Source organism: Amblyomma mixtum, chromosome 3, assembly GCF_055824585.1.
Source record: "Amblyomma mixtum isolate Tamu chromosome 3, ASM5582458v1, whole genome shotgun sequence".
Lineage (NCBI taxonomy): Eukaryota > Metazoa > Arthropoda > Arachnida > Ixodida > Ixodidae > Amblyomma > Amblyomma mixtum.
Genome location: NC_143014.1, coordinates 117,205,441 through 117,231,060, shown reverse-complemented (window position 1 = coordinate 117,231,060; position 25,620 = coordinate 117,205,441). Strand labels below are relative to the sequence as shown.

Here is a 25,620-nt window from a genome sequence, read left to right as displayed (position 1 = left end):
GGACAGCAAGAGACGCGGAAAACCATCAGTTTTAGCGCAGAGCAGGTTCGCAATAATGAAGTGAGGGACGTACTGCATTTTTCTCTCGTGAAGATAACAACTAGAAGATAGCAACTACATTTCAATTCAAGGATCACAGCAGCTGAGCTTTATCTTGGCTCCCCTGTCTCGCAAGCTTTCGGTGCCGATGGTAAATGATTTCATTCGAGCCATAAGCCAGCAGTATATGATACACACGCATCTTGCGCGTATTGCTGCTCAAGTAAACAGCACAAGCATGACACTCCTGCATGTTACGAAGTTCACCGGGGCGCTAACTACCTTTCGGTAAAAGTGAGGTGACATTTAATATTTGAACGCAATATTTTTGTTAGAGAACTTCTTTAATTTACTATTTTTGTTTCCAGCGGGAAATCAGGACGGATAGCCTCCAGTAAATCTCAGCAAATCTGTGTCGGGTTCTCCCTCTCGGAAGAACATGATCACCGCGTGTCGGTATCTCGGGCACTCTCGTTCTTCGGAATGGATACGCAAGTACTTTGCGAGATCTATAGACGCGACTGTCGGTGTGAAACAGCATCGTGCAAACGGCCCAGCAATGCAAAGGCGCGAGCCGGTCTTTTCTTTCACATTCGTACGCTTGGCAAACGTGTCATTGTGGAGGTTGTGTTTCTGGATCGGAAGATGCGTTGAAGGCAATGAACGCCTGTGACGCGGAGCAGGCGCGAAATGAACGACGCGCGGAGGTTGAAGCGCCAGCTGTGATCACGTTTGAGATCCCGTGCGTTCTTTTAACGCCCAGAGCGATCTCGTGGACTAGGTCCCAAGACCTGTCTTTGTAGAAAGTGCGTCTACGCAAGCGCCTAGCTTACGGCAACGGTGCCACCCACCGGCAACGTAGGCAACGGTGGACTACCGCATCAATGCTCTATGTGCATCGCTAGGCCTAGCTGACTTCGCTTCAAAGCGGCAGCGAATGTCTCTTTGGAACCGACCGGAGTTATAATAAAGGTCTATTCTTGTGACAACTTCACCAGCAACGCAATTATATCATATTCAAATCAGATAGTTCCCGCGAAGCTTTCAAGAGCGAAGCGAGAGGACAAGCAGACTGAGCGAATCGCACTGCACCGACGGCCGTTGCTAAACGTCTGCAGGTAGTAGTGTTCTTGCATCGCAGTTCTCAATAGTCCTTCCAACTCGTAATTTGTCGGCGCTCATAACATCTTCCTTTTCAGCCGTCATTATTGAACGTAATAAGCAGCGGTAAGCTTTTGTTTTTCTGTAACTCCTACGGCTAATATATCCGGGGGAGCAGGCCGGCGTGACGATAAGCCGGGAGTTCCTCTTGCGTTACCATGGCGTTGTTACCAGATGCGCGGTTACTGGGCGGGTGCGTTAGCCGGAGGGGTAAGTCACCTTCGCCCGTAAGACAATATTCGACCCGTTGGGCACAGACGTAGAGCGTCGTTCCGTCGTTAAAAAATCGGTCAAATCACCGTCGTTGGAACCAGTCGTGTGTTGAATTCGCATCGTTTTCCGCGCCTCTTCTTCCGTCTTAAGACTCGCTTGTGCGCGGTAAGTTTCCACTTTGACGGCAAATTGCCGACGCTATACCTGTCGGCCGAAAGCTGCCAGTAGCCCTTTTTGGACACGGGCGCGTAGAACAGCTCTCCGGAGTAGTGGTCGTCGTCAATGCCGCCGAAGTAGACCTCGCCTCCGTCGCTAGAGGAGCCGCCGCGTGCCAAGAATACCGAGAACACGGGCCGGCTCACAACGCCCTGGGCGACCATGTTGTCGAAGACGGGCGTAGAGCCCGCCACTGAGTAGGCCGGGTAGGCGAGCCCCAGGATGCCGTCGAACTGGGCGGCGGCGAAGGCCCGGTCCCGGTTGTTATCCACCTGCACGAAGGTCTGGGCGCGCACTTGGTGCTGCCCAATGGACACCACGTCGACGCTCGTCTCTCCCTGCACGGGCCCGCTGCCGTAGCCGAGCCGCACTCGCGTCCCGCTGCGGGAGTAGGTGCTCGACTGGGACGCGTCGTACCGCTGGTGCAACGCTGTGAGGTGAAAGCACAACGTCCATGGACAAGTTTACACTCTACTCAGGCTTCACGGTGGAGCTGCAGAGAAATTTGGCCAAAAATTAGGGGGAAGCTTAATCTTTTCCTAAAGGGTACGATGCGATAGCGTTAATGGGTCCCTTCAGCGGTCTGAGGCCCTCTGTATATCACTTCGCAGACACGGATATTGTTCTTTGTTTTATTCAATTGTATTATTATTACTATTATATTGGTTTGGTTTGGTTTATTGGGGATTATTTTGTCTGCAGCGCGATCACTAATTATATTTCTTTATTGTGTTTGTATTTCTAATTTGTATTTTAGAAATTTCATATTCGTTCATATTTGGATGGGTTCATTAATTGTATCTTGCTGTATAGTGAAAGGTCGTTATTTGTTTTCATTCCGTTTGTTTGTTTGTTTGTTTGTTTGTTTGTTTGTTTGTTTGTTTGTTTGTTTGTTTGTTTGTTTGTTTGTTTGTTAACTGTTCTAGCTGTTTTCATTTCTCGCTTCTCGCTGTTCTCATGTTTGCTCTTTTTGTTATGCTTTCTGTTCGCTCTCCCGCCTTTCTCTAAAGCAGAGACGTAGTTGACACGTCTTTTTTTTCCAACTCCTTGACTGCTGCCATACGTCACTTGACTGTTGGCCTTTGTGGGGAATGAATGTACATTTTTTGTGTGTCTCTGTGTGTGCGTGTGCGTGTGTGCGTGTGCGTGCGTGCCTGGTGTACCAGCACCAAGACCTCAGGGTTGTTGCTGGGCACCGAAAAGATTGATTGATTGATTGATTGATTGATTGATTGATTGATTGATTGATTGATTGATTGATTGATTGATTGATTGATTGATTGATTGATTGATTGATTGATTGATTGATTGATTGATTGATTGATTGATTGATTGTACTAATTTTTGTTATTCTCCACAAGACACACAGGTACCGCTTTAACCAAGTCCATCGAACCCGCCTGATGATCTTCAGGTAGTGTGCCTGACTCGCGACCCTAGGGTCCCGGGCTTGATTCTCATCGCACCCCAGTTTTCTTTTCAGCTTTCAGCGCAGCCCGCCGCGGTGGCTCAGTGGTTAAGGCGCTCGTCTACCGAGCCGGAGTACCCAGGTTCGAAACAGATCGCCGCGGCCGCGTTTCGATGGAGGCGGAACGCAAAAGGCGCCCGTGTGCTGTGCGATGTCAGTGCATGTTAAAGATCCCCAGGTGGTCGGAATTATTCCGGAGGCCACCACTACGGCACCTCTTTCTCTCTTCTTTCACTCCCACCTTCATCCCTTCCCTTAGGGCGCGGTTCAGGTGTCCACCGATATATGTGAGACAGATACTGCGCCATTTCCTTTCCTCAAAAAGCAATTCACTAATTCTTCAGCGCAGTTGATTTACTTTACATTCTTACAAGTCATGTCTTACAACCCTGTAGCTCATCGACCAATGAGAATTTCGTTCTCTCACCCCCGGAGTTGACGCACAACGTGCTTTCTAACGCTATTGCGCCAATACCGCATGCCACAACTGTTGCGCCATGGGAGGAGCCCACCTCTTCGAAATACGCTTTCTCGCCCAACAAGAAAAGGAAAAGACCAATAGCAGCCTAACTAAGGGATTCCGCCTCCGGCAAGGCAGTCGCCTCGCTCGTCTGTGCCAGCCTGTGCAGATGCATCCATCAGAACAGCGAAAAATTAGGCTGAAATCGCGACTGTGGCCGTCGTGTGCGTGGGAACTAGAGCTGCAGCAGCTGTGCAGTCGCGTCCGTATGCCCTACTTCCCGATTACTTTTGTCCATATCTTTACTACTTTAGTTTCTATCGAACCTGTAGCTCGCTGTCTTCTTTCACGCTCGCCATCAGCCATTCGATCACCAAGGTCACGTTTACTTTTACTCTCTTGTATTTTGAGGGTGAACCCCGGCCATTTGGAATGACAGCGAGCGTCGGCAGATGCCTCCTTCAAAGTCGGTCGACAGTTTGCATACAACGCTTTACGCATTACTATAGCCGGTCCTCAACCACACCAAAATACGATCACTGCGGCAAATGCCCTGCAAACAAAACAAACTCTAAACAAACTCTGGGCTCCACATGTTCCTCGTAGCTACGCGCACTGACCTACTGCAGGGCGGATCCACGACTCCTTCCAGAGCACGGCCCCGCCGCGGTGGCTCAGTGGTTATGGCGCTCGGCTGCTGTCCCGAAAAGGGTTCCATACTGGCTGCGGCGACCGGATTTCGATAGAGGCGAAACTCTAGAGGCCCGTGTACTGTGCGATGTCAGTGCACGTCAAACAACCCCAGGTGGTCGAAATTTCCGGAGCCCTTCACTACGGCTTCCCTCACAGCCTGAGTCACTTTGGGACGCTAAACCCCCATAAACCTTCCCCAGCACCAATCAAATATACCAGTGAAGGCAGCAGTGTCGGTCGCGGGAACGCTGGACAAAATCTTTTCGCTGGAAAATGAGCCACAAAGAATGCTGATATGTCTTACTACAGAAGTGGTCCCCCTCTGTGCAGCTGTCGGTTGGAACCCAAAGATCCGACGAGCCGGTATCAAAAAGCACACGGAAGCGTTGTGGTGGTGTGCCGATGGTGATGTCGCCATAGTACTGCGCCTGCATCCCAGTTAGTGGGCAATCAGGGAAATTCATAAGGAAATCTGGCTAAAAATATTTTATTCGTTCAGTTGCCGATGACTTTCTGAAGCGTACTAAGGTCTGGTGGCTTAGTGTCTTTAGTGTTGTTGTTTTTTCCTGGATTTCTTATTCTTTTTTGGGGAATGAGCTGCGCACAAAGCGCCGTTCTCGGCCCATAATGCATGGGTTCCATTTTTAAGTGCCATCAAGGACCTTTGTAAGCAGCACAGCGCGAGCAGGTGCAGATGTAAGAAAGGCTAAAACGAGTGCTGGCTCGCAACCACAGTTCCGTGCAAAAAAATAAACACGAAAAGATCTCGGTACTATGCAAGAGCTGTGAGGCACACTGCATAAAAAGGTGGATAACTTATCACCCAGAAAACTTGTCACGAATCGCTTCGCGTATGTTATACCTGCAGCACTTTTAGCCCAGATTTTTTCGTGTTAATCGGCTCGAAATAAGCCTAAATTAATACTTTAGAAATGCACATATCGGGATCGAAATGTACGCGGTAACCATGCAGGCACACTTAATTGGCGGGTGTAATAGTTTCACATGCCCCAGACGGGGTATACACAAGATAAACCTATATAGTATAGGTGCGGCGCTGTAAAAGTGCTGGCTACAACTGTGTATCGACTTGTCAACAAGAAATAGAGAACAATACAAATTTCTAATATGACAAGCTGTGGGGCTAGTTGGTGCTGCGTCACTTTTTTTTTCTTTTTCACCAGTTCCTAGCACACGAGGACGGAGCACGGAAAAATAGCGCTTGTGTGTCGTCGCGTTTCTCCGCGCCTTGCCCCATTGCGCTACGCGCTGCTGAAAAAAAATTACTAATCGTTCCTTATACCCGACAAAAAAAAAAAAAGAAAACGGTAGCATCAGTTTTAAAGGAAGCGTGATCCTCCTTAGTATGGTTCGCGAAAGAAAAGAAAGCTGAAGCATATAACGCTGCCAAAAATTAAACGCAGTACTTTTGAACGTGTGCTTATCATGCTCCTAATAGTAGGAACAGTATTAAACCTCCTTTTCTTCATTTACTTGAGTCTCACGAAAACGATCTCCCCCTGAATTAATGAGATATCAGAATAGAGAGAAAGCAATAGAAAAAAAAAGTCAGATGTGCTGAATCCACCTCAACTGAAAGCCTGAAGTTAGTAGCGCAAGGATAAACTGTTGGAACAAGGTTAGGGCGCCATTTTGGTACAGTTTATAAACGGATAAAAAGACCTCACGGACAAATGCGACCAACCGCTCAAATTAATAAAGCATTTGAGACAGACAACTGAAAAGCCTAATATAGAGAGAAAGAATAAGAAACAATTTCCAGCCATTCGCTATTCTTTATGGCTTTTTTTTTACGTCAAACTTGCACGTGTTACGCGCAATTACGAATAAAAGGTCACCAGTGGCCAATCTATTAGCGAAAGAAGAGCGCATTCACGACCACATGATCAAAAAGAAAACAGAATTACACGGCACGACAATATACGGCTGACCCAGCATTCGAAACGCTGCGCTCACTGCACTGAGCCTTTCTCAGTGCCTTCCACATCTCTATAAGCGCTAGGAGCCAAAGCTGAGTGGTCTAAAGCCCCTCGATCAAAGGGTGTGAAGATAAGAATCGTCGTAATCGCAAGGACTGCACTGACGGCACTTACGTCCACGTAGTTTATCAAAGGCTCTATGATGACTTCGCCTTCTTGCGACCTTCCAAGGTTTTCATGGCTCTCCAGAAAGGTAATGAGAGCACCAACCTCATCATACGTTTCTCGAATAGACCTCATTCGCCGCAGGGGCACCCTGCAGGGGAGAAACAAAAATATGCCCATAAATGTAAAGCAACTGCCCTAAACCGCGAAGAAAATTTCACGCATGACATTCGGTAATCTGGAGCCTTGCTTTCTGCGACTCACCGTAACGGCAGCAATCGTCAGCCCCAAAGAATTTATCGTGGGAATGCCAGCACAATTAAGCCTTCGCACACTCGAAAGCACTACCATGACATGCAGTAGCAGCCGCAATGCAGCTAATATTTGTGCCTGGAACGGTACCGAGCCTTCGCTCCGTTACCGACTACAATTCTGTTTTACCTTAGACTTGCTGGGGAGCTTCAATGTGCGAAGTAAGTGCACGTTAAAGAACCACAATTGGTTGAAGTTATTACGGAACCCTCCATTACGGGGCCTGTTTCTTCTTTCACTTCTTGCTTCATCCCTTCCCTCCCGGCGCAGTTGATGTGGCCACCGAGGAGTGAGGCAGTTAGTGCGTCCCTTCATTTCCTGTAAACCAATTTTCAATTTTTATCAGCAGTCGCGTAGCTGGGGCCTTATTTTCCTACGTTTCATCTTGTCCTGCTCCATTGGTGGCTGCTCCCAGTGACGTAGCCGTGAGAGATGACGTCACGATGGCCTTGGCATAAACACGTCGTGGATGCCACTTGCATAAGCGCACCGCACGCCCATGTCGCACCGGTGGACCAGCGCCGACGAATGAGGCCGCACGACAACTCGTGACATGCCTGACGCCGGCGCCACATCCGTCTCGGGAAAGGAACTGTGCGGTGGCTGTGCCGGTTGTGCGTAGTCCTTGAGGAGCATGGTCCCTGTGACACAGCGGCAGTATAAACTGGATAGCGGCGGTGCCGCGTCCAGACCATGCCGTGCCTGCGATTCGTCGTTTGCTTCCGAAGCGTGCGTTGCTTTGCGTCACGATTGACGTCACGACCAGATGAAACGAATGCGGAATGAATAGTCACAAAACACGGCCGTGGAAAACGGTGGCTACTGGGAAATTAAAGTCGAGAAAAACAGCTCAATTGCGTTTTTAACGTACTTGATTTCTGCATCGCCTACTGCCAAACAGGGAGTCACTTCCGCTTAATTCTAAGGATTCAACAGCCTTCTACGAACCCTGAAAATGGTGAAACAACGATGACTCGGCAAAAGATGGGCCCAATAAGGAAGACGACAGACGTTACCATGCATGGAGTGACGGCAAGGATAATGTTCAAGCTATTTTCTGGGACCGTATTGCTTTCCATGTGAATACTTCTGACTGGCTTGCAGAATCAAGCATCAAGAGCGAACGTTTTCTGCGGGCTTCTTGAGCTACTTTGTACCCACTGTTTACCAGGACACCTTTAAAAAGAAATTTGTTAATGAAGGTTTTGCTCATAGCATAGTCTGCTTGTTTGTGAATAGTTGCAACTCGTTTCATGTGCCCTAAACCGTGAACTAAGCACTTTGGAGTCACTGTTGTAGAATTTTTGGGCATATATATATATATATATATATATATATATATATATATATATATATATATATATATGATTTATTGATTGATTTATTCGGGTTTAACGTCCCAAAGCATACTCAGGCTGTGAGGGATGTCGTATTGAAGGGCGCCTGAAATTTCGACCACCTGAGGTTTTTTAACGTGCACTGCTATCGCACAGTACACGGGCCTCTAGAATTTCGCCTCTATCGAAATTCAGCCGTCGTGGCCGGGATCGAAGCCGCGTCTTTCGGGCCAGCAGCCGAGCGCCGTAACCACTGAGCCACGGCGTCGGGTGTGTGTGTATATATATATATATGTATATATATATATATATATATATATATATATATATATATATATATATATATATATATGCGTTGTACACCGGCTACTCAGCTCCACAAGAAACAAGGTTTAAAACGGTCGGGATACTTTATTTGCCGGAAATAGGTTTAAATTATAGGATCCCAATTTATACGAAGATCCTGTTTCCTTCATATGTCTCACCAGCTTTGCTGACATTAGAGAAGCGAGCAACCGGCACTGTTCATTAAGTCATCAACCAGAAATTATTGACTAATGCTTTAATTACGTGCTCCGACGTCCGTGTTACAATAGCAGCTCTGACGAAGGTCACGTATAAGGATGGCGCAATTTGCTTAATTCATACTTTTTATATACATCGGGACCGTTCTTGAGTTTTCCGTCAGCAATTTATTGCCCTTCTCTAAAATTAGACGCACAGAACGCCCGCGAAGTGCTTCTAACGTGACCCTTGAAAATATCATACTTTCAGTGTAGCGATTGTCCCTACCTCGCCGCAGCCCTTAAGTAACTCACGGCGCCGCCGTGCATTGCCGACGCATTCATTTCGCTGTAGAGACATGCAAGCGATTGTCTGTCGTAGGATCGAAATTGGGATAGCTGGTAAAGGTTCATTTTGGGTGGAACAGCGCGAACGGATGAAAGACAGAAAAGTAACATGGAACACACAATCCAGCGTTGTCGCTAACAGATGCGCTTCGCGAAATAAAGCGTCGGGGCCGAGTGCAATGGGTCAGATGCGCTGGCACTCCGACAACGGGACCTCCTCCTGAATACATAATTTGTGTAACCCGTTCACGTCTAGAAATTACTCTGATTCTGATATACGGCCTAGTGGCCATGACGACCTTGTGACGCACCTCTTGTCGAGCGCTTCTGGTGCTGTTTACGCGCTTGGTTTTGGCATAGAATCGGAGAAACCGTCGACGAAAACCTCAAGAATGAGTCTTTTTTTCCCCACTGATTACGTGTCAAAGCACCTCTCTTACCTCATCAAAGCACAACTATAGTACAGAAAAGAGCAAATCGAACGATGATTTATATTTTTATGTTCAGATGAGTCTTTGTTCTAACGAGAGTTTCTCTTGCATGAGTGCATTTCGCCTAGTTGCTCTCCCGGACAGGAATTCAAATCGTTAATTAGTGCGCGTAAATCGTCAGGGAAATGGCCTGACCTAACCGCATGGTATTTTATTCAACGAGCGAGGCCGAAATGCACGCCTCCGGCAAAGCTGCGCCTGACACCGAATGCACCGCCGACGCCCGTCGTCGGTGTGGAGTGTTTACGGTCGCGACGCTGCGTGAAGCGAAAGGCCCTCACCTGACTTGCGCCAGCGCTGACGCTGACAGCGCGAGCAGCAAAACAGCTCCGTATCTTCGCCCCCTCATTGCGAATCGGAAGAGAGCCACCCGCGGAGCGCTCCTTAGGCCGACTGCCCAAGCGACCTGACGGCGCTGTTGCGGGATGGACCCAGCAGGCGCGGATGGGAGCTGACGGACAAGTGGATTGCCACAACGGTCGTCCCTGACTCACAGGCTGGGACCAAACGGCGCACTCAGCGCCCCTCTCCAGACGGACCCTTGGTCCCCTGGAGATACTCAGGTGTTCGCGGACGATAACATAGAGTTTCATACAATAATACACGAGGGAGTCGTTCAAGCACCAGAGGAATGCTGACAAATGAATTTAGCGACAACCCCCGGGTTCTTCAAACCTCCGTGTTCTGTAGCTTCTGAGAAAGAAAATGAGACTTGTTGCTGGCCGAGTTGATTGTTCATAGCTGCTAAACAGCGCGAAACCAAGACGGGGCAAGAGAGAGCACGCAGCAGCGCTCGTGTTCCTGCGTGCTCTTTTGTACCATCTTGGTTTCGCGCTGTTAAGCAGTTCTTAGAAAGCTGTATAGTCATCCTGTTGCCAACTGGCTGAGCTATTAGCTGAAGCCCCTCCCCCCACCCAATAGCGTCAACCGATGCTCGTGGTTAATCACCTTTGACCTCTCAGCATGAAATCGCTGGGGGTGCAGATGGAAGGGGAATAACCACGGCTTAATGTAATTAACCGTGGCTTCACAAAAATCGGTCGACACAATTGGCTGAAGGGTCTCCTTTGAAGGATATCTGCCGCTTCGTTCTTGAGTTTAATCGGACAATAGTTGATTTCAGTGTCTCATACAAAAAAAAGTTCAAAAAAGTCAGCTGCTCGTTATATTTTATTTTAACGGACGCTACGAACGGGTATGCAAATACAGGTAAGCTGACAGAGACTGTAGTCGGATGCAAGTCAAGAAAAAAGCGGCTTTCCCCCGTCAAAGGACCCCCTTCCAGCCAATGGCATCGGCCGATTCTCATGAATCTGCTAACGTGGCAATGCGGTGAGTGGCTGATGACAGGGGATAGTCCCCTCTCTGCATTGTCACGAAAGCAGGTTCACGAGAATCGGCCGATGCCATTGGCTGGAAGGGGGGTCCTTTGACGGGGGAAAGCCGCTTTTTCTTTACTTGCATCGGACTATATGGTTTCTCCTGCTGCGAGCAGGATGATACACGATCACGCGATGGCAAGCTTCCCGCCTTTCTATCTTCAACTGATAAAGCAAGCTGTAAAGAACTCGAGGCATATTGCAACAGCGCTACGCTTTCTGAGTATGCAGCACAGGAAACATCAGAGAAACTGGCACTAAAGTTCACAGCCCGGCTCTAAGTCCAAACAAAATAGCTAACGGAGTTCAATTATGTGGATCATTAAGGATTTCTAATCGGTACTCAGGCGGCGTCCAAGTCCTACGTAACATAACTAATGATTACAACTTGCACGCAATGATAAGCGTGTAAACTGCACTGATGATTTTGGGCTATGTGGCGTGACAAGCAAGTACTGTAGTTGCAGGGGAGGCTTGGCTCATAAAAAATGGTGTTTTATTTTTTCGCCTCAGTAAATTATCTTTCATCAGGTGGGAGAGGGGGTCTTCTTTGTTTAGTTGCTGATGGCCTCGTCTCGTATTTCCACTTCGGCGAATAAAACTTTCCATGAGACCAGATCCATGTTCAGTAAACAGAACCTAACTTAATTCAGACACTCATTGAAACTAACACGTTCGCTACACTCGCGAGCAATTGCAGCGGAAAATAAAAGCATAAGGCGAACGTCGGTCTTCGGACGATCCGTTATCCCAGTCGGGTGCCTTGGAGAGTGTCTCCTACCTCAGCTTCGGGCCTAACTGCTCACTCTGCCGTGGTTTGCGGATGTAGCGCTTTGGACATTCTGCGCCAAATTTCTAAAACAGCATTTCAGCGCCCACAGAGACCCCAAGAGGCAGCAATAGCTCGCAACGTTGCTTAACAACATCATAACAGTATAGTATTATCATTGCTGTAAAACCCAACGTGCCAGGACTACTTTTATAGAAAACTGGTCAGTGAAGCTGCTTTGCCAGTAAAGTTCGTCTCTTCCTTCTCCTCGCATGTTGTATACTGTAAACGACTTAATTTTAGTGCACATCCAATTTTCGCGTTTTTCGCGAATCACACAGACCCCGCGAAAAATTTGCCCCGCGAAAAAATTGCCCCGCAAATAATTGAGCAGAGGGAGTGTTTAGGGGCCTTATCACATCCGCTTCGCAAAATTTAGCAGTCGAGAAATATTCCGAAATGTTTACTTTACCCGAAACCGCGAAATATTGAACTCGCGAAAAATAAGTTTTTTACAGTATTCTAATTTCCACTTCTCTGTCAAAATTTCAAACTCTTCAGCGGCCACAACCAAGGCACCTCTGATGCCACAACGTTACCTTTTCTCGGTCTTAGTTTCATTCCACGCATATGGAGGTATATGTGATGTCATGTACTGGAGCAATGAAAAAATTTAAATTTCATCCCATGGCCTATAGGCCGGCGGCCTATAGACAAGCGTCATGTTTGTAAACAAAGGTGGCGCTGCGGTCGGCAGCGACGCGGGGTGTAGGCAAAAACGTAGCATGCCTACACCGCGCCAAGCGATGCTGCCTTCGAAACCAACTCGCGTGCGCGCATATTTCAAAGCGTGCGCGTCGCTTGTGGTTAGAAACATTTCTGTTGGTGACCGGAGAGCAGTTCAGCACGTTTTCAACCTGTTCGCCAGACGGAATTATCTGGCGAAGCGCTGCATAGGCTTCCTTCTGCGCTCCTATGTTTGGCAGCAACGGCGCGGCTACGGCGGTCGACTAGGTTGACTTATTAAATGAAACCGAGAAAGCACGAGGTATACAGGTTTGCAGTCTCAACATCTGGGGCGATACAGCATACCCGATCCTTAAGTGCAAGAAGGACGACGGGATGCACGACGCGAGGCAAGTTTTTTTATGACGAACCTTGTGATGTGCCTGCTTTCGTACAGCCACTTCAGTGCGGAGAACGCCGAAAACTACTGGACACTGAAGCCATGCAGTTACTTTAAATGAGTCATGCAAATGCGATCTTCACTGGTAATGTCTGAAAAAATGCTTTTTTATTCGCTTGGCTTTAAGAGAGGTGCACAGGCGAATGGATAGAAGTTTACCTCGAGCCGCAACGAAGTTACGTTTGCTCTGCAGTGCTAAATATTTTAAGTTATTCGGATTGCAGGCCTTATTCTGCTTGATAACTGGTTTTTGGTCTGGTATTTGCTGTTTTCGCCGGGTTCTGATTGACCAGTAATTGTAAAATTCAGGTAAAATGGGAGATAACACTGCATGATTTTGCCGATACCTTAGCCGCGTTTAATTGTTTTCTAGGATAGGTGGTGAAAAAACGTACAAGTTGAAGCTCGTGGAAACGAAAATAAAGAAAAAACTACGCGTCGTATATTCCTACTACCCGACTACAGTGCTGCTTCAAACGTCGCGCTTAGTGGCCCGATGAATATGCTGAAGGCGACTGTGGCAGCTGTTTTTTTTTTCTTTTTTTTTAGTGCGAAGAGATGCCCGGGACGCAGTGCGGGTGATTGTCGCCTGAAAACGGTCCCAGCTGCGTACAATTTACGGTCACACCCACATGGAATGTCGAGTCCAGACTTCTCATAATGAGAGCCCGACAGAACGCGAACAAGCTGCAGACGTTGATTCTTTCACTGTTCAGCGCGCGACTGAAGAGCAAACATGCTGATTAAGAGACGCAAACTATTATATTTCGATGCAGAAATGCAATACTAGCCGCGCAGCCGATGCATCGCCGAACATTTCCCGCTCTACGGCCGCTGCGCATCGCTTTGGCCCATATCTAAATGCGATAAACTTGTGTAAACTTGTGCCGCTGCATTTCTTCAGCATTGCGGTTCAACCACCCGCACCACAGCTCGGCGGAATATTGCAAAATACGTTCAAAAACGCTCAAGCATGGTATACCCAAGGCGCACGGTACCGGCTTTTGCCTACACAACGAAAGTCACTGCTGACTCCAGCGCCGCCGCATCTCCGTGACGTCACGGCCTGACGCTTGTCTATATCAGAAAAGTGCAGTCTGTGAATGCTATCAACGGATTCACGGGTGCCAGGCTGCACGCCCAAGAAACGAGAAGGTATATTCCTCACGGCTCAGTGCCTGAGTATACCTCAGTGTCTCAAACTACTCAGCCGCAAGTTTCGATTCCAAATGACGGCAGTGTTAGCGACTTCGTGCGTACGATCGAACGCTTCGGACCAGGACGTTGTCGCTAGGCTGGGGAAGAAATTACCGCGAGTGGACGGGCAAGGTGGCTCCTTGGAACAATACTCGGCATCTGGTCAAACTGATGGGTAGGAAGCCGGCAAAACATACAGGGTCTGTTCTGAAAGTAGTAGGACTGGTTTTTCCCTGGGCGAACGGGCGGACGAGAGGCGGTCTGCGCGTGCAGGATCGTTGAAAGGGGGTAATGGGAATGCTGGGGAAAATCGGCATTCGGCTCTCGACCGTTGAAGAGAGCAGGTCGCTTGTATTGTGAACCCCTGTCGCAACGTCTCGTCACGCAGAATCATAGAGCGTTTACTGGATCAGCGCTACGCGATCAAATTTTGTGTAAATCTGGGTAGAACGGGCAGAGAGACTCACGACATGATTAAGGAGGCTTACGGTGACGCTGCCATGGGTAGATCAGGTGTTTTTTGAGTGGAACAAGTGGTTCCGAGAAAGTCAGGAAAGAGTGGAAGACGTCGACCGCTCCGGACGCCCTTCGACCAGCAAGACCAACGAAAATGTGCAGCGAGTGCAACATTTACTGAACAGTGATCGTAGGATGAGTATTAGAATGATAGCTGATGACATGAGCATTCCTCAAACCCAAGTTTTTGAGACCGTGACAGAAAACTTAGCCATGAGGAAAGTGTTCGCGAAGTTGGTGCCGGGAGTGTTGTCAGAGGAGCAAAAGGCCAACCGGAAAGCGACCTGCCAGGATCTTCTTCATCATGTGACTGAGGGCCCCCATTTTTTGCCCAGCACAAGACGGCAACGCTGCCTCAGGCCCCCTACAGCCCTGACTTCGCCACACCAGACTTTTTTCTATTCCCGAGAATAAAATCGACGCTCAAGGGGAACATCACGTATCGGTAGAGGTGGTTCAACAGGCCGTGACGAGGGAGCTAAACTGCATTCCGATCCAGGCGTTCCTGGAGGCATACGAAAACTGGAAAACTCATTGGCAGCAGCGTGTAGGTGCGGAAGGGTGCTACTTTGAAAAATTTAAATAGTTTGTACTATTCTCTTGAATAAATTTTTTATTAAAAAAAATGAGTCCTACTACTTTCAGAAAAGACCCTGTATATGCTAGAATTGTTTCGAGTGCCCATGAGCTCTACGCCAGCGTTTGCAATGCAGTGCGCTGCCCCACAATATGCCACGGGTTGTGCGCTTTCGAATAAAACCTCATGCTCCAGGACTTTGGCACCGCGAGCCACTTTTATAAAACTGTGAAATTCAGGTTAAACCCAGGTTCCATCCGAAGAACAGGCCTTGTCGATGTTGTCAATTGGATGTGCTCGGCAGAGCAAACCACTGAACGAATTTAGCATGGAAAGTTGGACGTATCTTTAACCCATTCCAAAAACGTCTCCTCAGTTAATAATGGCTGACATTTTTTTTCAACCCCCTGCCGCCGAAACATGGCATTTCTCCGGGAAGGGAAAATACAGTACAAGTTAAAAGCAAGCACCGAAAAGAGATATTGTGCCCTTTCCTTATTGGCATCGCCTTGTCGGTATAACGGAGTGGTACTGACAATAACCGACTATAACCGACTATAACCTACGCTTCTGCAAAGTTGCTGTGAATTTAAAATAGCTACTGCGACCTTGAAAGAATAGTTCCACAGTTAGGGTACGTTCAAGGACTCATAGGTTCGGAACAGACCCGGAAGGGTGGAGAATTCAGGGGCCGCATTACGCAAAAATTATTTGCGGATTCATTCATTTGCCTCTGTTCCACTGGTCAGCCCCCACTCTTATATCAGAAACGGCGAATGACACTGCTTAAAACATCTTTCCGTGACGTCACAGGGGCTAACTGCGATTAGTAGAAGAGAGACAGAATGGGTCTGGAAGAGAATCGATAAATAATGCGGCCACAAATGTTAACTCACGTGAATAGGTATCGCAGGGAAGTTTTCCCGAAAGTAAGCACATAGAAGGATGCGAACAGTCGGACATTTTTCGGATGCTTCCTATCACTTCTAGCTTTCTTTGGAAAATAGTCTCCTTTGTCGCAGAAAAAATAGTTATCGGGCTTAGGTCGTTTTATTAAGGCGGAAGCCTTTAATGTCTCATCGTTGTAAGCAGCAGTTGTCGACAGAAAATGTCACGCTTTTCAATTGGTGGAAACGGTCGTGACGTCACAGTGCGCGAATTTCAAACGGGGCCAATTGTACTTTGGCTAGTAAGCATGCAACCAATTGAAGGGATCGTATAGTGATGCTCCAATTAAGTGGGACTGAGCTTAGTTAATTGCTTAATAACCCAATTAGCCTAATTAGCTTTACTAGTCAGGCCATATAAATAAATAAAACCGATTAGGAAATTGGTCGAGCTCAGGAATCGAACCCCTGTCTTCGGCGTGAAAGACGAGCATGCTATCCACTACGCCATGCCAGCTCGATGGTTTGGAATGAACAAAGGCGCGTCTAGTGAATACGGTGTCTTCACTCACTCTCATCCTCCTCCATTCCCTTCCCGCGAGGTTAAGGTGTCCACCGACAAATGAGAGACAGATACATTTCCTTTCCTCAAAAACCAATTTACTGACGAGCGAGGCGTAGAACCGAATGGGCGATGGCGTTCTATGGACTCCTTGGCAGCGTTGCAAGACGCTGTCGCGTTCCACTCTTAGGGGCATCAGTGACCACACTTTAGGTCAAAAAAGTGCCCCCCTGAATTTTGTGAGACAGTTACTGCGTAATTTCCGTTCCTCAAATACAATTTTCATTTTCTTCATTACGGCTCCTCTTTATCTATCTTCTTTCACTCCCACTTCCTCCCTTCCTCTACGGTGCGGTTCAGGTGTCCACCGAGATGACAGAGAATTACTGCGCCATTTCCTTTCCTCAAAAAGCGTTGCGTTCAAAGGGCAAGGCATCGCGCTGAGCGGGTGGTGTTCCGTGGACTCCCTGGCAGCGCTACAACGCGCTGTCGCGTTCCACTCCTAAAGGCGAAGCTTAAGCGTCATTAATTAGCAATTAAATAATATTCAGGCATTAATCAGTAATTAACCATTAATTAGTGATTTGTCATCACTTAGTAATTAGTACTCAATTATATGTGACGCCACCGGTGCCATAGCAAAATCGAAGGTGGTGCGGAAAACGCTTCCGCCTCTACCCACTTTAGACAGTCAAAGTGCCCCCTGAATTTTTTAGCAAAAATAAGTTAAACAAGCAAAATGGCCAACATTTCCCCCAGGAACCTCCATTTGGAACCACGTTCCCGCTAAAAAAAATCGCGTCAGCTTTTTTAGGAATATGAAACCCGTAAAATATGTGTCTTACATGTATTGAGTTGTGACCAGTCGGCTTCCGGTAGCCCTCTTCAGGTAATGACTGGACCGCGTCTCACGGCTCCGCAGCCTTCCAGGTGCACACAGACCACAAAACCAAAGCCAGCGTAAGCCCAGGATTTGAGTGGGACAGAACCCGTCAGTAGGTTGCAAAAAGTTTCAACCTAAGCTCCTACTTTTAAGCGTTGACGGAGAGACTTTTGACTGCTCTGAGCTTGTATTGTGTATATACCGTGTAAAGGTGTGGACTGTGAGCTAAACCGTTGTTTGTGCATGCAAAAAACTAATTCACTCTTGTCCAGTTTTCTACTCCTGCATTGCCTTGTGGCGAACAGGAGCTCAAGCCTCACGCATGGCCTTTCCTATTCTTGCACGCTGTATTATGCGTTGCTCCCGGAAGTTAAGGTGGCCGAGGGATTTTCCTTTCCGTCATTAACTGTACGTATACGTACGCTTCTCAATCGACACCGTACAGTCGCCAGCAAGACCTTGTACAAGGGTTCATATGGGCATAATAACGTCGACCGAGACAAACCTCGAGCATGGTGCGATGGTGGTCAAATGTAGCTCGCTCCTATCGATGACGTATCGAAACAAGCTTAAGGCGACTAAGATTAAAAACTGCGGCACTTTATACTTGAAACAGCTACAAAAACTGTATCTGAAATTTGCACTGCGCCGGTATCCTTTCCTGCCTCTATTCATTGCTGCAAGCTTCGCTTATAAATATATATCCATACCCGCATCTTCCGTGCTTGAATTCTTACGCACAAAATGAATAAAAAATGAAAATGATGGAAATTTTAGTGAGACTTAAATTCGGGTGATGTTTTGCCGGCTATCTGCCCTTTCTTGGCTAATATTTAGGTACAGATTTTATCAGATCCCCAGCTGAATCGAAGAGCCCTGTCAATGAAGAACTGCAGCGTGAAGTTGTGGCTTACCTTCTTATATAGAGACCACGTTGTACGGCATGACGGCAGACTACGCGAAAGAATATTTCTTCTCTGCGTGCGAGTCAGCACGTCCAATATGAACAACGCGACAGGATCGACGACAAAAGTCAAGCTAACACCGGCACCTATTCACCGTTATCACCTTTGAGCAGCCGTTTAACTTTACTTTCGTACTGTGTCGTTCAACGTTACGACTAATCGTAGCGTAACTTAAACAGTGAACTTACTCTTCGCAGAAGGCACAGTCAGAAGAAACACAGCCAGTGTACTAGTGAGTGAACTGCCTCATCAACCACCGCAGCGCTCACTTTTAGTGTGAATTTTCGCAACTCACGGTCAGACCGAAGGCACATTAAATGATGTGTGCTTTCAGGCGGAATCGCTGGGCTACCTCTCAGTTCTGTGAATGAAAAAGTACCTCGAGCGACGCACTACCTCAGGAATGTCCAAGTACTAAACGCACCGAATTCATCAGTTTTCTCCCTGCTGGTCAGCTCTAAACATGGCACTGAAGACAAATTGTAGTTGGCCTGTATTGATAGATGACCACCTTCTTATTTCAAAGATTGCAATATTGCAAGGTATTTACTAAGATAATCGCTAATAGAGTCAGGACAACCTTAGACTTCAATCAACCAAATGATCAGGCAGGCTTTCATAAAGGATACTCGACAATAGACCACATTCACACTATCAATCAGGTGATAGAGGAATGCGCAGACTATAACGAACCCCTATATATAGACTTCATTGATTACAAGAAAGCATTTGACTCAGTGGAAACCTCAGCTGTCATGCAGGCATTGCGGAATCCGGGTGTGGAAGAGTATTATGTGAAAATATTGGAAGATATTTATAACGATTGCACAGCTACTATTGTCCTCCATAAAGTCAGCAATAAAATTCCAATAAGGAAAGGTGTCAGGCAAGGAGACACGATCTCGCCCATGCTATTCAACGCTTGCTTACAGGAGGTATTCCGGGGCCTGAAATGGGAAGAGTTGGGGATAAGAGTTAATGGCGCATACTTGAGTACTTTGCGATTCGCAGATGACATTGCCTTGCTAAGTCACTCAGGACATGAACTGCAAAGCATGATCAATGAGTTAGACAAGCAGAGCAGAACGATGGGGCTAAAAATTAACAGGCGGAAAACCAAAGTAATGTTCAAAAGCCTAGACAGCAGTTCGCAATTGGTAGCCAGGTGCTGGAAATAGTAATAGAATACGTCTACTTAGGGCAGGTAGTGACCGCTGATCCGGATCATGAGTGGGAAATAACTAGAAGAATAAGAATGCGGTGGAGCACATATGGCAGGTTTCTCAGATCGTGAATGGCAGTTTAACAATATCCCTCAAGAGAAAGTATACAACAGCTGTATCTTACCGGTACTCACCTATGGGGCAGAAACTTGGGGGCTAACAAAGAGGGTTCAGCTTAAGTTAAGGACAACGCATCGAGCTATAGAAAGAAAAATTATAGGTGTAACGTTAAGAGATCGGAAGCGGGCGGAGTGTGTGAGGGAACAAACGTGGGTTAATGACATTCTAGTTGAAATCAAGAGGAAGAAATGGGCTTGGGCAGGGCATGTAATGCGAAGGCAAGATAACTGCTGGTCCTTAAGGGTAACGGAGTGGATTCCAAGAGAAGGCAAACGTAGCAGGGGGCGGCAGAAAGTTAGGTGGACGGACGAGATTAAGAAGCTTGCGGGGATACGGTGGCCGCAACTTGCAAAGGACAGGGTTAATTGGAGAGACATGGGAGAGGCCTTCGCCCTGCAGTGGGCGTAGTCAGGCTGATGATGATGGTGATGACTGTAAAGAGACACTTGTCACCAAAAACTGAGCTTTTATACGCTAGAAAACGCCGAGAAAACTAAACACCCGTGTCGCCATCACGGCCGACTCTGCATGTTCACTGCGGTGCACCGAAAGAGTTTTTACCCGATCCCGGAGGCTAGCCTACACCGCCAGTCACTTCAAAACTCCGATCGGAACTCATTAACGACTGTTTCAACATAAGGTTAATGACCCTTAATGTATCAAAGTACAAAGTGATCTCACTCAGCCGCAAAAGTAATAATTCTAACCACACCTACCGTATTCATTCAAGATGACTTACTGCGTCACGGATCCCGTTACAAATACCTCGGGGTTACTTCAGACGCTTCGTGGTCCTTCCAGATTACATCCATATCCGCCATCACCTCAGTTTTTAGGTTACCTACGCCGTAATCTCAGAACATCTCCTGCTAACATTCGTAATTTCTGTAACTTTACTTTTGTTCGTCCACAACTCCAGTTCACTTCCCCCATTTGGTGTCCTTATCATAACAACACGGTCACCATGTTAGAGTCTGTCCAGAACAGGGCTGCACAATTCATTTCTAGAAACTATAACTACCACTCCAGCATCAGTCAGATCAAAACCGATGTTTTCACAGTCTTCAGCCACACGCCGTGACATTGTTCTCTTAGTACTATTTGACAAGTAAGCTCACCTCAATAGATTCTGTCTACTTCACCGCGATGCTCCATCTTGCACGTCTAAAAGATTGCACAGACACGTCAGCTTCACTCGGATGTACAGCCTTTGTCAAAAGCAACCAGGCTCCATGGTTTGCTTCTCATTCGTATAACAGAGCCCTCACGGCTTCCCTAAAGATCAAAAAGTTCTTAAACAATTCCTTACGGGTCTATCAGATATTTCGAATAAATAAATAAACAGCGATCACGGAGTCCTTTAGACCTCGCGAATTTGAATCGAGTTAGAGGAAAATTTTTAGTGCAATTTTTTCAGCAACAAGCGTGTCTTTTGCTGCCGCACAAGCTTCAACATACCCAGAATAACCCACAGAAACGATTTTTGCGCATAAAAATTCGATGGAGTTGTCCTCGGGTTTCTTTTCAGCGTGTACTGGTTTCATTTACTTTTTTATTGCTTTCTTTTTATTTTATAAATACGAAGAAACATTTCGTCTCACCTCAGCTTTGCCGCCACTGTCTGGTGCCGCTGATAGCAAGTGAAGTTGCTTCATGCTTTCGTTCGTTCCCTTAAACCACTGTTTTTCTTTTCACACAAGACATTATGTATTGATTCTGCTTACCAGCGCAGAAAGTGAAACAGCAAGTATGAACAGTTGAGTTTCGCTGAACGTGTGCACGCTTCTGTCGCACCGCAATGAGCACGTTCGGTCAGTGCTTGCATGGAAACTGCGGTAGAAAAAATGCAGTAACGCTCCGCAGTTTCAGTACACCTTCTGAGTTGAATTTGCTTCCACTCACAACTCGACGTAGATGCGTAGCTCGCAGGTTGTTATCTTATCCGCAACACAAATAACCGAGAACCACTGGCCTCAATAAAATTTATGCACATCTCTGAGAGCGCAGTCTTAGTTTTTCACGGAGACCTGCACGCAATTTGAACGCCTAAGTTCAACGCGCACATGACCATGGCACCTGCAGTTACCTGCCAAGTGCGTCCTGCCGATTGCTTTTTCTTGCCGAAGGAAGATGACATATAAGAAAAGGAGCTTTATTTAACACCGAGTCCGACGGTCAGCTCCGCCTCGCTCGGCAAAGGCCCTGCCCCGCGGAAGGAGCCTTTCACTGCGCGGAGGATGATTATTGATATGGGCGATAGGGGGCGTACCGGCATTGCTTCTGTGTGCGTGGAGTCGATTAGGCAGCGGTGTTGAGGTATAGCAGTGGCTGAGGGCCCACTGATCACACGAAAATTGCCATCAGGTGTGTCCCTGGTCGGCATAGCCCTTCCGAGCGTATGCATGCGGTTTGTCCCGGACGGACGGAGTATTTGTGGTCGAATGGTCGCTTTGTCTGTGCCCAACGCTAGAGTGTATCTCGTTGACGAGTGCATGTGGGTTGTCGGTGCGTTCGAAGTATCGCAGGTTGATGTCTTGTTATTCCAGGTCCTTCCTATCGGAGGTTCTCTGCTCTCTAAGTCTACGGGCGATGAATGACAGGACTGTGCGTATCAAATCTGTCAGGAGGGATGGGTATACATGTCACGCCATGCTGCATGAGCCTTCTTAACCTTCTCTTCGCTCGTGCTCCTTCGGATCCACCGGACGGAGATAAGGGTGAGAGTTTGTGCATTTGTTCGAGTGTCTGGTGAATGCCCCATAATAAGCAGGCGCATTGAAAAGTTGTGCGTTAAACACGCCTGTCCGGAAGATAATAGGTGGTGTTAGATGGGAGCGCAATAGCTTCCGTTATGGCAAGTTTTCGTTCCACCTCTGTAGCCTAACGGGTATATGAGCTCAGACTGTACGTTAACGTGTATGCGGACATCAAAAGCTGCTGACATTTACCCTTACAGATCTGGTAGCGTTACAATCAGCGTTTGCGTATCCCAAGCACAGTGCGGTAAAAGGCTGGTTTGTCTTTTGCTGCAGTCTGACCGTATGTCCCAATCTCTTCTATGAGCTGCTTGTTCAAACGAATTCCGAGCTCTTTAGGTCAGTACATTTAGATATCTTATGGCGGTACACGCGGCGACGCAGTTATCGTGGGAAGCAAGCAATGGTTAGTGAATGAAAGTTTTTTTGGCATTGGTCTGGCCTTACTAGAAGGTAGTCGTTAGATTTGGGCCGCACGATGTATGAATTTCATTGCCGATATGTGTATTCCGTCCACGAAGTAAAGTACTCACCGAATAACGCATTCACTGATTCTGATCAGTGTTTCGAACCTGTCTGCCTGAAATTTGAAGGGCTGGATGCAAGTTATCCGGTACAGTCTTGTGAGGGCTTCTGTACGACGTGGTTGTTCTGTAAGTAGTGCCCTGGTTTTGCTATTACGCGAAACAGCAAATGTCTGGTTTGCCTGTTTGTGCACAAAGAGCGTACACGCCAATTTTTTTGGATTGAAGGGCTTCAATGACAATAGGACTACCACGGGATAGTAAAACTGTATGCATGTTTGTGGACAGACTGCGGCAATCTCTCCATCACTCAAGTTTTCATCAGTCAGCGAAAACTTTACACCGCTGAGTGCGTAAGCATATTTCTAGACAGACTGATCGCGCGTAAGTGGCAACGTCGAACTTCATAAATATTTCTTGGTCATCACAGTGACAGAAGACATTGACATCGACGCGAAAAGAATCGAGAAAGCAACGAAAAAGTTTTCGTAAATCTAGGCAGCGAACTTCTTTGCCCTGTCAGCATCCATAAAACAGATTCTTGCAAGGAATGGTTTAATTGCACTACAGCAAAGCACTGAGCGCTGGATTAGCATTCAGTAACGTTTGGTAGTTCCCGAATTATGGAGGTAGAAAAAAAAAGCCGGAAGTGGGGTGCATAAGTAGGAGACACAGCGCAATTTGCGCCACCATGGCGTAAGTTATTTAACGCATTGATCCAAAACAAAGTGATTCTGATCCCATGCGCTGTATCTTTCGGAAGGGTGTTTCCACGGCACTATTCTAGCATACAAACTTGAAGCGCTGCTGACACTGTCTTGCAGCGGGAGGAAAAAGTTTCTGGGTCAAGGTTCTCGCAAAAACACTGAACGTCTTTGAGCCCTTGGCGTGAAGCCCGGCATCTATACTCACAGCCTAAATTTTGCTGGGCAGAGCAGCGTGTCAGTGACCTTCATGCGGCGCAGCAATTCTACTGTTTCCATGTACCGCGAAGCCCGAGGAACGCAAGCTCTTCTCTCCCCCGGGTGTGCATAAGAAATAAATAAAAACTGACAAGTATCGCCTGCTGATGCAACAGCTGATCGCGCATTCCGACGTAAATGTACGAATTCCCTTTTTCATGCTGGCCATGCACGTCTCCCCGTGAATATAAAGCAAGCATTCAAATACGTCCCTGTACGACAACACACTTGTTTTCTTCCTTGGAGGTAAAGTGCAAACAACCCTGTTGGGAGCAACAGCCAACAAGGACGAAAACAACGAGCAGCACAATATTCCGTTGGTTAAGGTTACAAGTCTGCAAGAAAGTAGGTGCCGCTGCTCTTCGTGATGCTGCCGCGGTAGACTCCGATAAGCGGCATTCTTAAGAGGGCGTAGCCGCCGCCTCGGTGCAAGCAGTAGAAGAGACTCTGGCAGGCAGGTCGGAGCTGAGCAGGCTACCATCATGGCGCTCCAGGCTTCGCTCTTTCTAGCTCTCACCCTGGTTAGTGGTTCCCTAGGACAGAGATCAGGTAGGCCGAGTTCTGCGTACATCCGGTTCTTACCTGTCTCCAAAACAACCCTCCGGATTCGATCGTTCGCTTACCTACAACAAACCAGTGAGTACCGAGAAGCCTCTTACTCTTGAAATGGCTGAGATGGCGAGATCATGTAGGCTTTATTACATACAGGAAGCTGGATTTTCCTGCGAGAGGCGACTGAATTCAACGGTGACCGGATGAGACAAATGGGGCCAGCTGTCGAGAAGTGCCCCTGCATGATTGTACCATGTGAAGAATGCCAAAGGGGCTCAGCGTTCGTAGTGCACTGCCGGCCTTCACCACGGACCACATGCTTCCCATTTTGGCTGGCTGGTGCTCCAAAGTAGGCGTCTTGTCCTTGGGGCAGCAGCCGTCCCGCATACCGAGAAACCACCATGCTCGTCAAAAATTCTACTACCACCTCTTTGGAAATCAGACGACATTCTTTATGCATGGACCCGTCAGTGGGCTAGACCGCATGTTGTGAGCACTATGCCTATGCGAGTCTTGTGCACAAAGAACAGGCTCGAACGTGAAATACCGTGGGGTAATGTATCGGCACCGAGCGTGTGGCCGCGAAAGAACTCTTTAAATGCACATACCTTCATTACACTTCCACTGAAGCATGCGTGCCTTCGTTTTGCGATTAATGCGCATGGCAACTTTTGCGCGTATTGATTAAACAGGATGTAAATAATGAACGCGCCCCTTTTAGCAGCCCAAGCTAAAAGCGAAGCAAGTATGCACGCGCTCTCAGAACGTAGTCTCCGTCAAAATTGCTCGCGTCACTGAAGCTGGCGTCGAAACACAGAGTCAACGAAGCTCCCGACAATAGTTTTTCTACAGTTCACTCATGCTTATTCAGGTGGATATTCTGAAATGTTGATGACACTTCTCTTAAATGTTGATGACAGCCATTTGTTAGCGGGAAGAAGCGCAAGGTGTTCAACATGACAAGAAAAACGAGTGGAACGAAGTGCGCAGCAATCTCCAAAGGCAGAGAACACTCCAAGCAGTTTTCGAATGTTTAGTTGGGAAACATGCGGAACGTAGAGATGGTGACCGTGACTGTATGCAACAGGAAGAGGAGGTGCTTGTGTCCAGAAAAAGAATTCAGAAGCCTCAACTCGCGGTTTTTATAGATTTAGGATGGGAATGCTGCTGAACCAAACAGATTTTATTTTCGTGCGCTTGGTGCACGAAAAGACAG

General features: G+C 47.4%; 1 protein-coding gene across 2 annotated transcripts in view; it reads right to left on the bottom strand.

Moving 5' to 3' along the window:
- The window catches only part of LOC149351532 (lysosomal aspartic protease-like), a 30,851-nt gene that overhangs the window by 1,543 nt on the left and 3,688 nt on the right, over positions 1-25,620 (bottom strand). The window contains exons 1-4 of one of the 2 annotated variants that reach the window (XM_089577042.1): positions 9,628-9,772; positions 6,365-6,506; positions 4,555-4,678; positions 1,618-2,059 (exon numbers count right to left, since the gene is read on the bottom strand). In XM_089577042.1, coding sequence (XP_089433168.1) covers positions 1,618-2,059; positions 4,555-4,678; positions 6,365-6,506; positions 9,628-9,695 — 776 coding nt within the window. In that variant the 5' untranslated portion in view covers positions 9,696-9,772. Of the gene's footprint in view, positions 1-1,617; positions 2,060-4,554; positions 4,679-6,364; positions 6,507-9,627; positions 9,773-25,620 lie in introns of those variants that run through there. The other variant, XM_089577043.1, reaches the window with a different exon arrangement.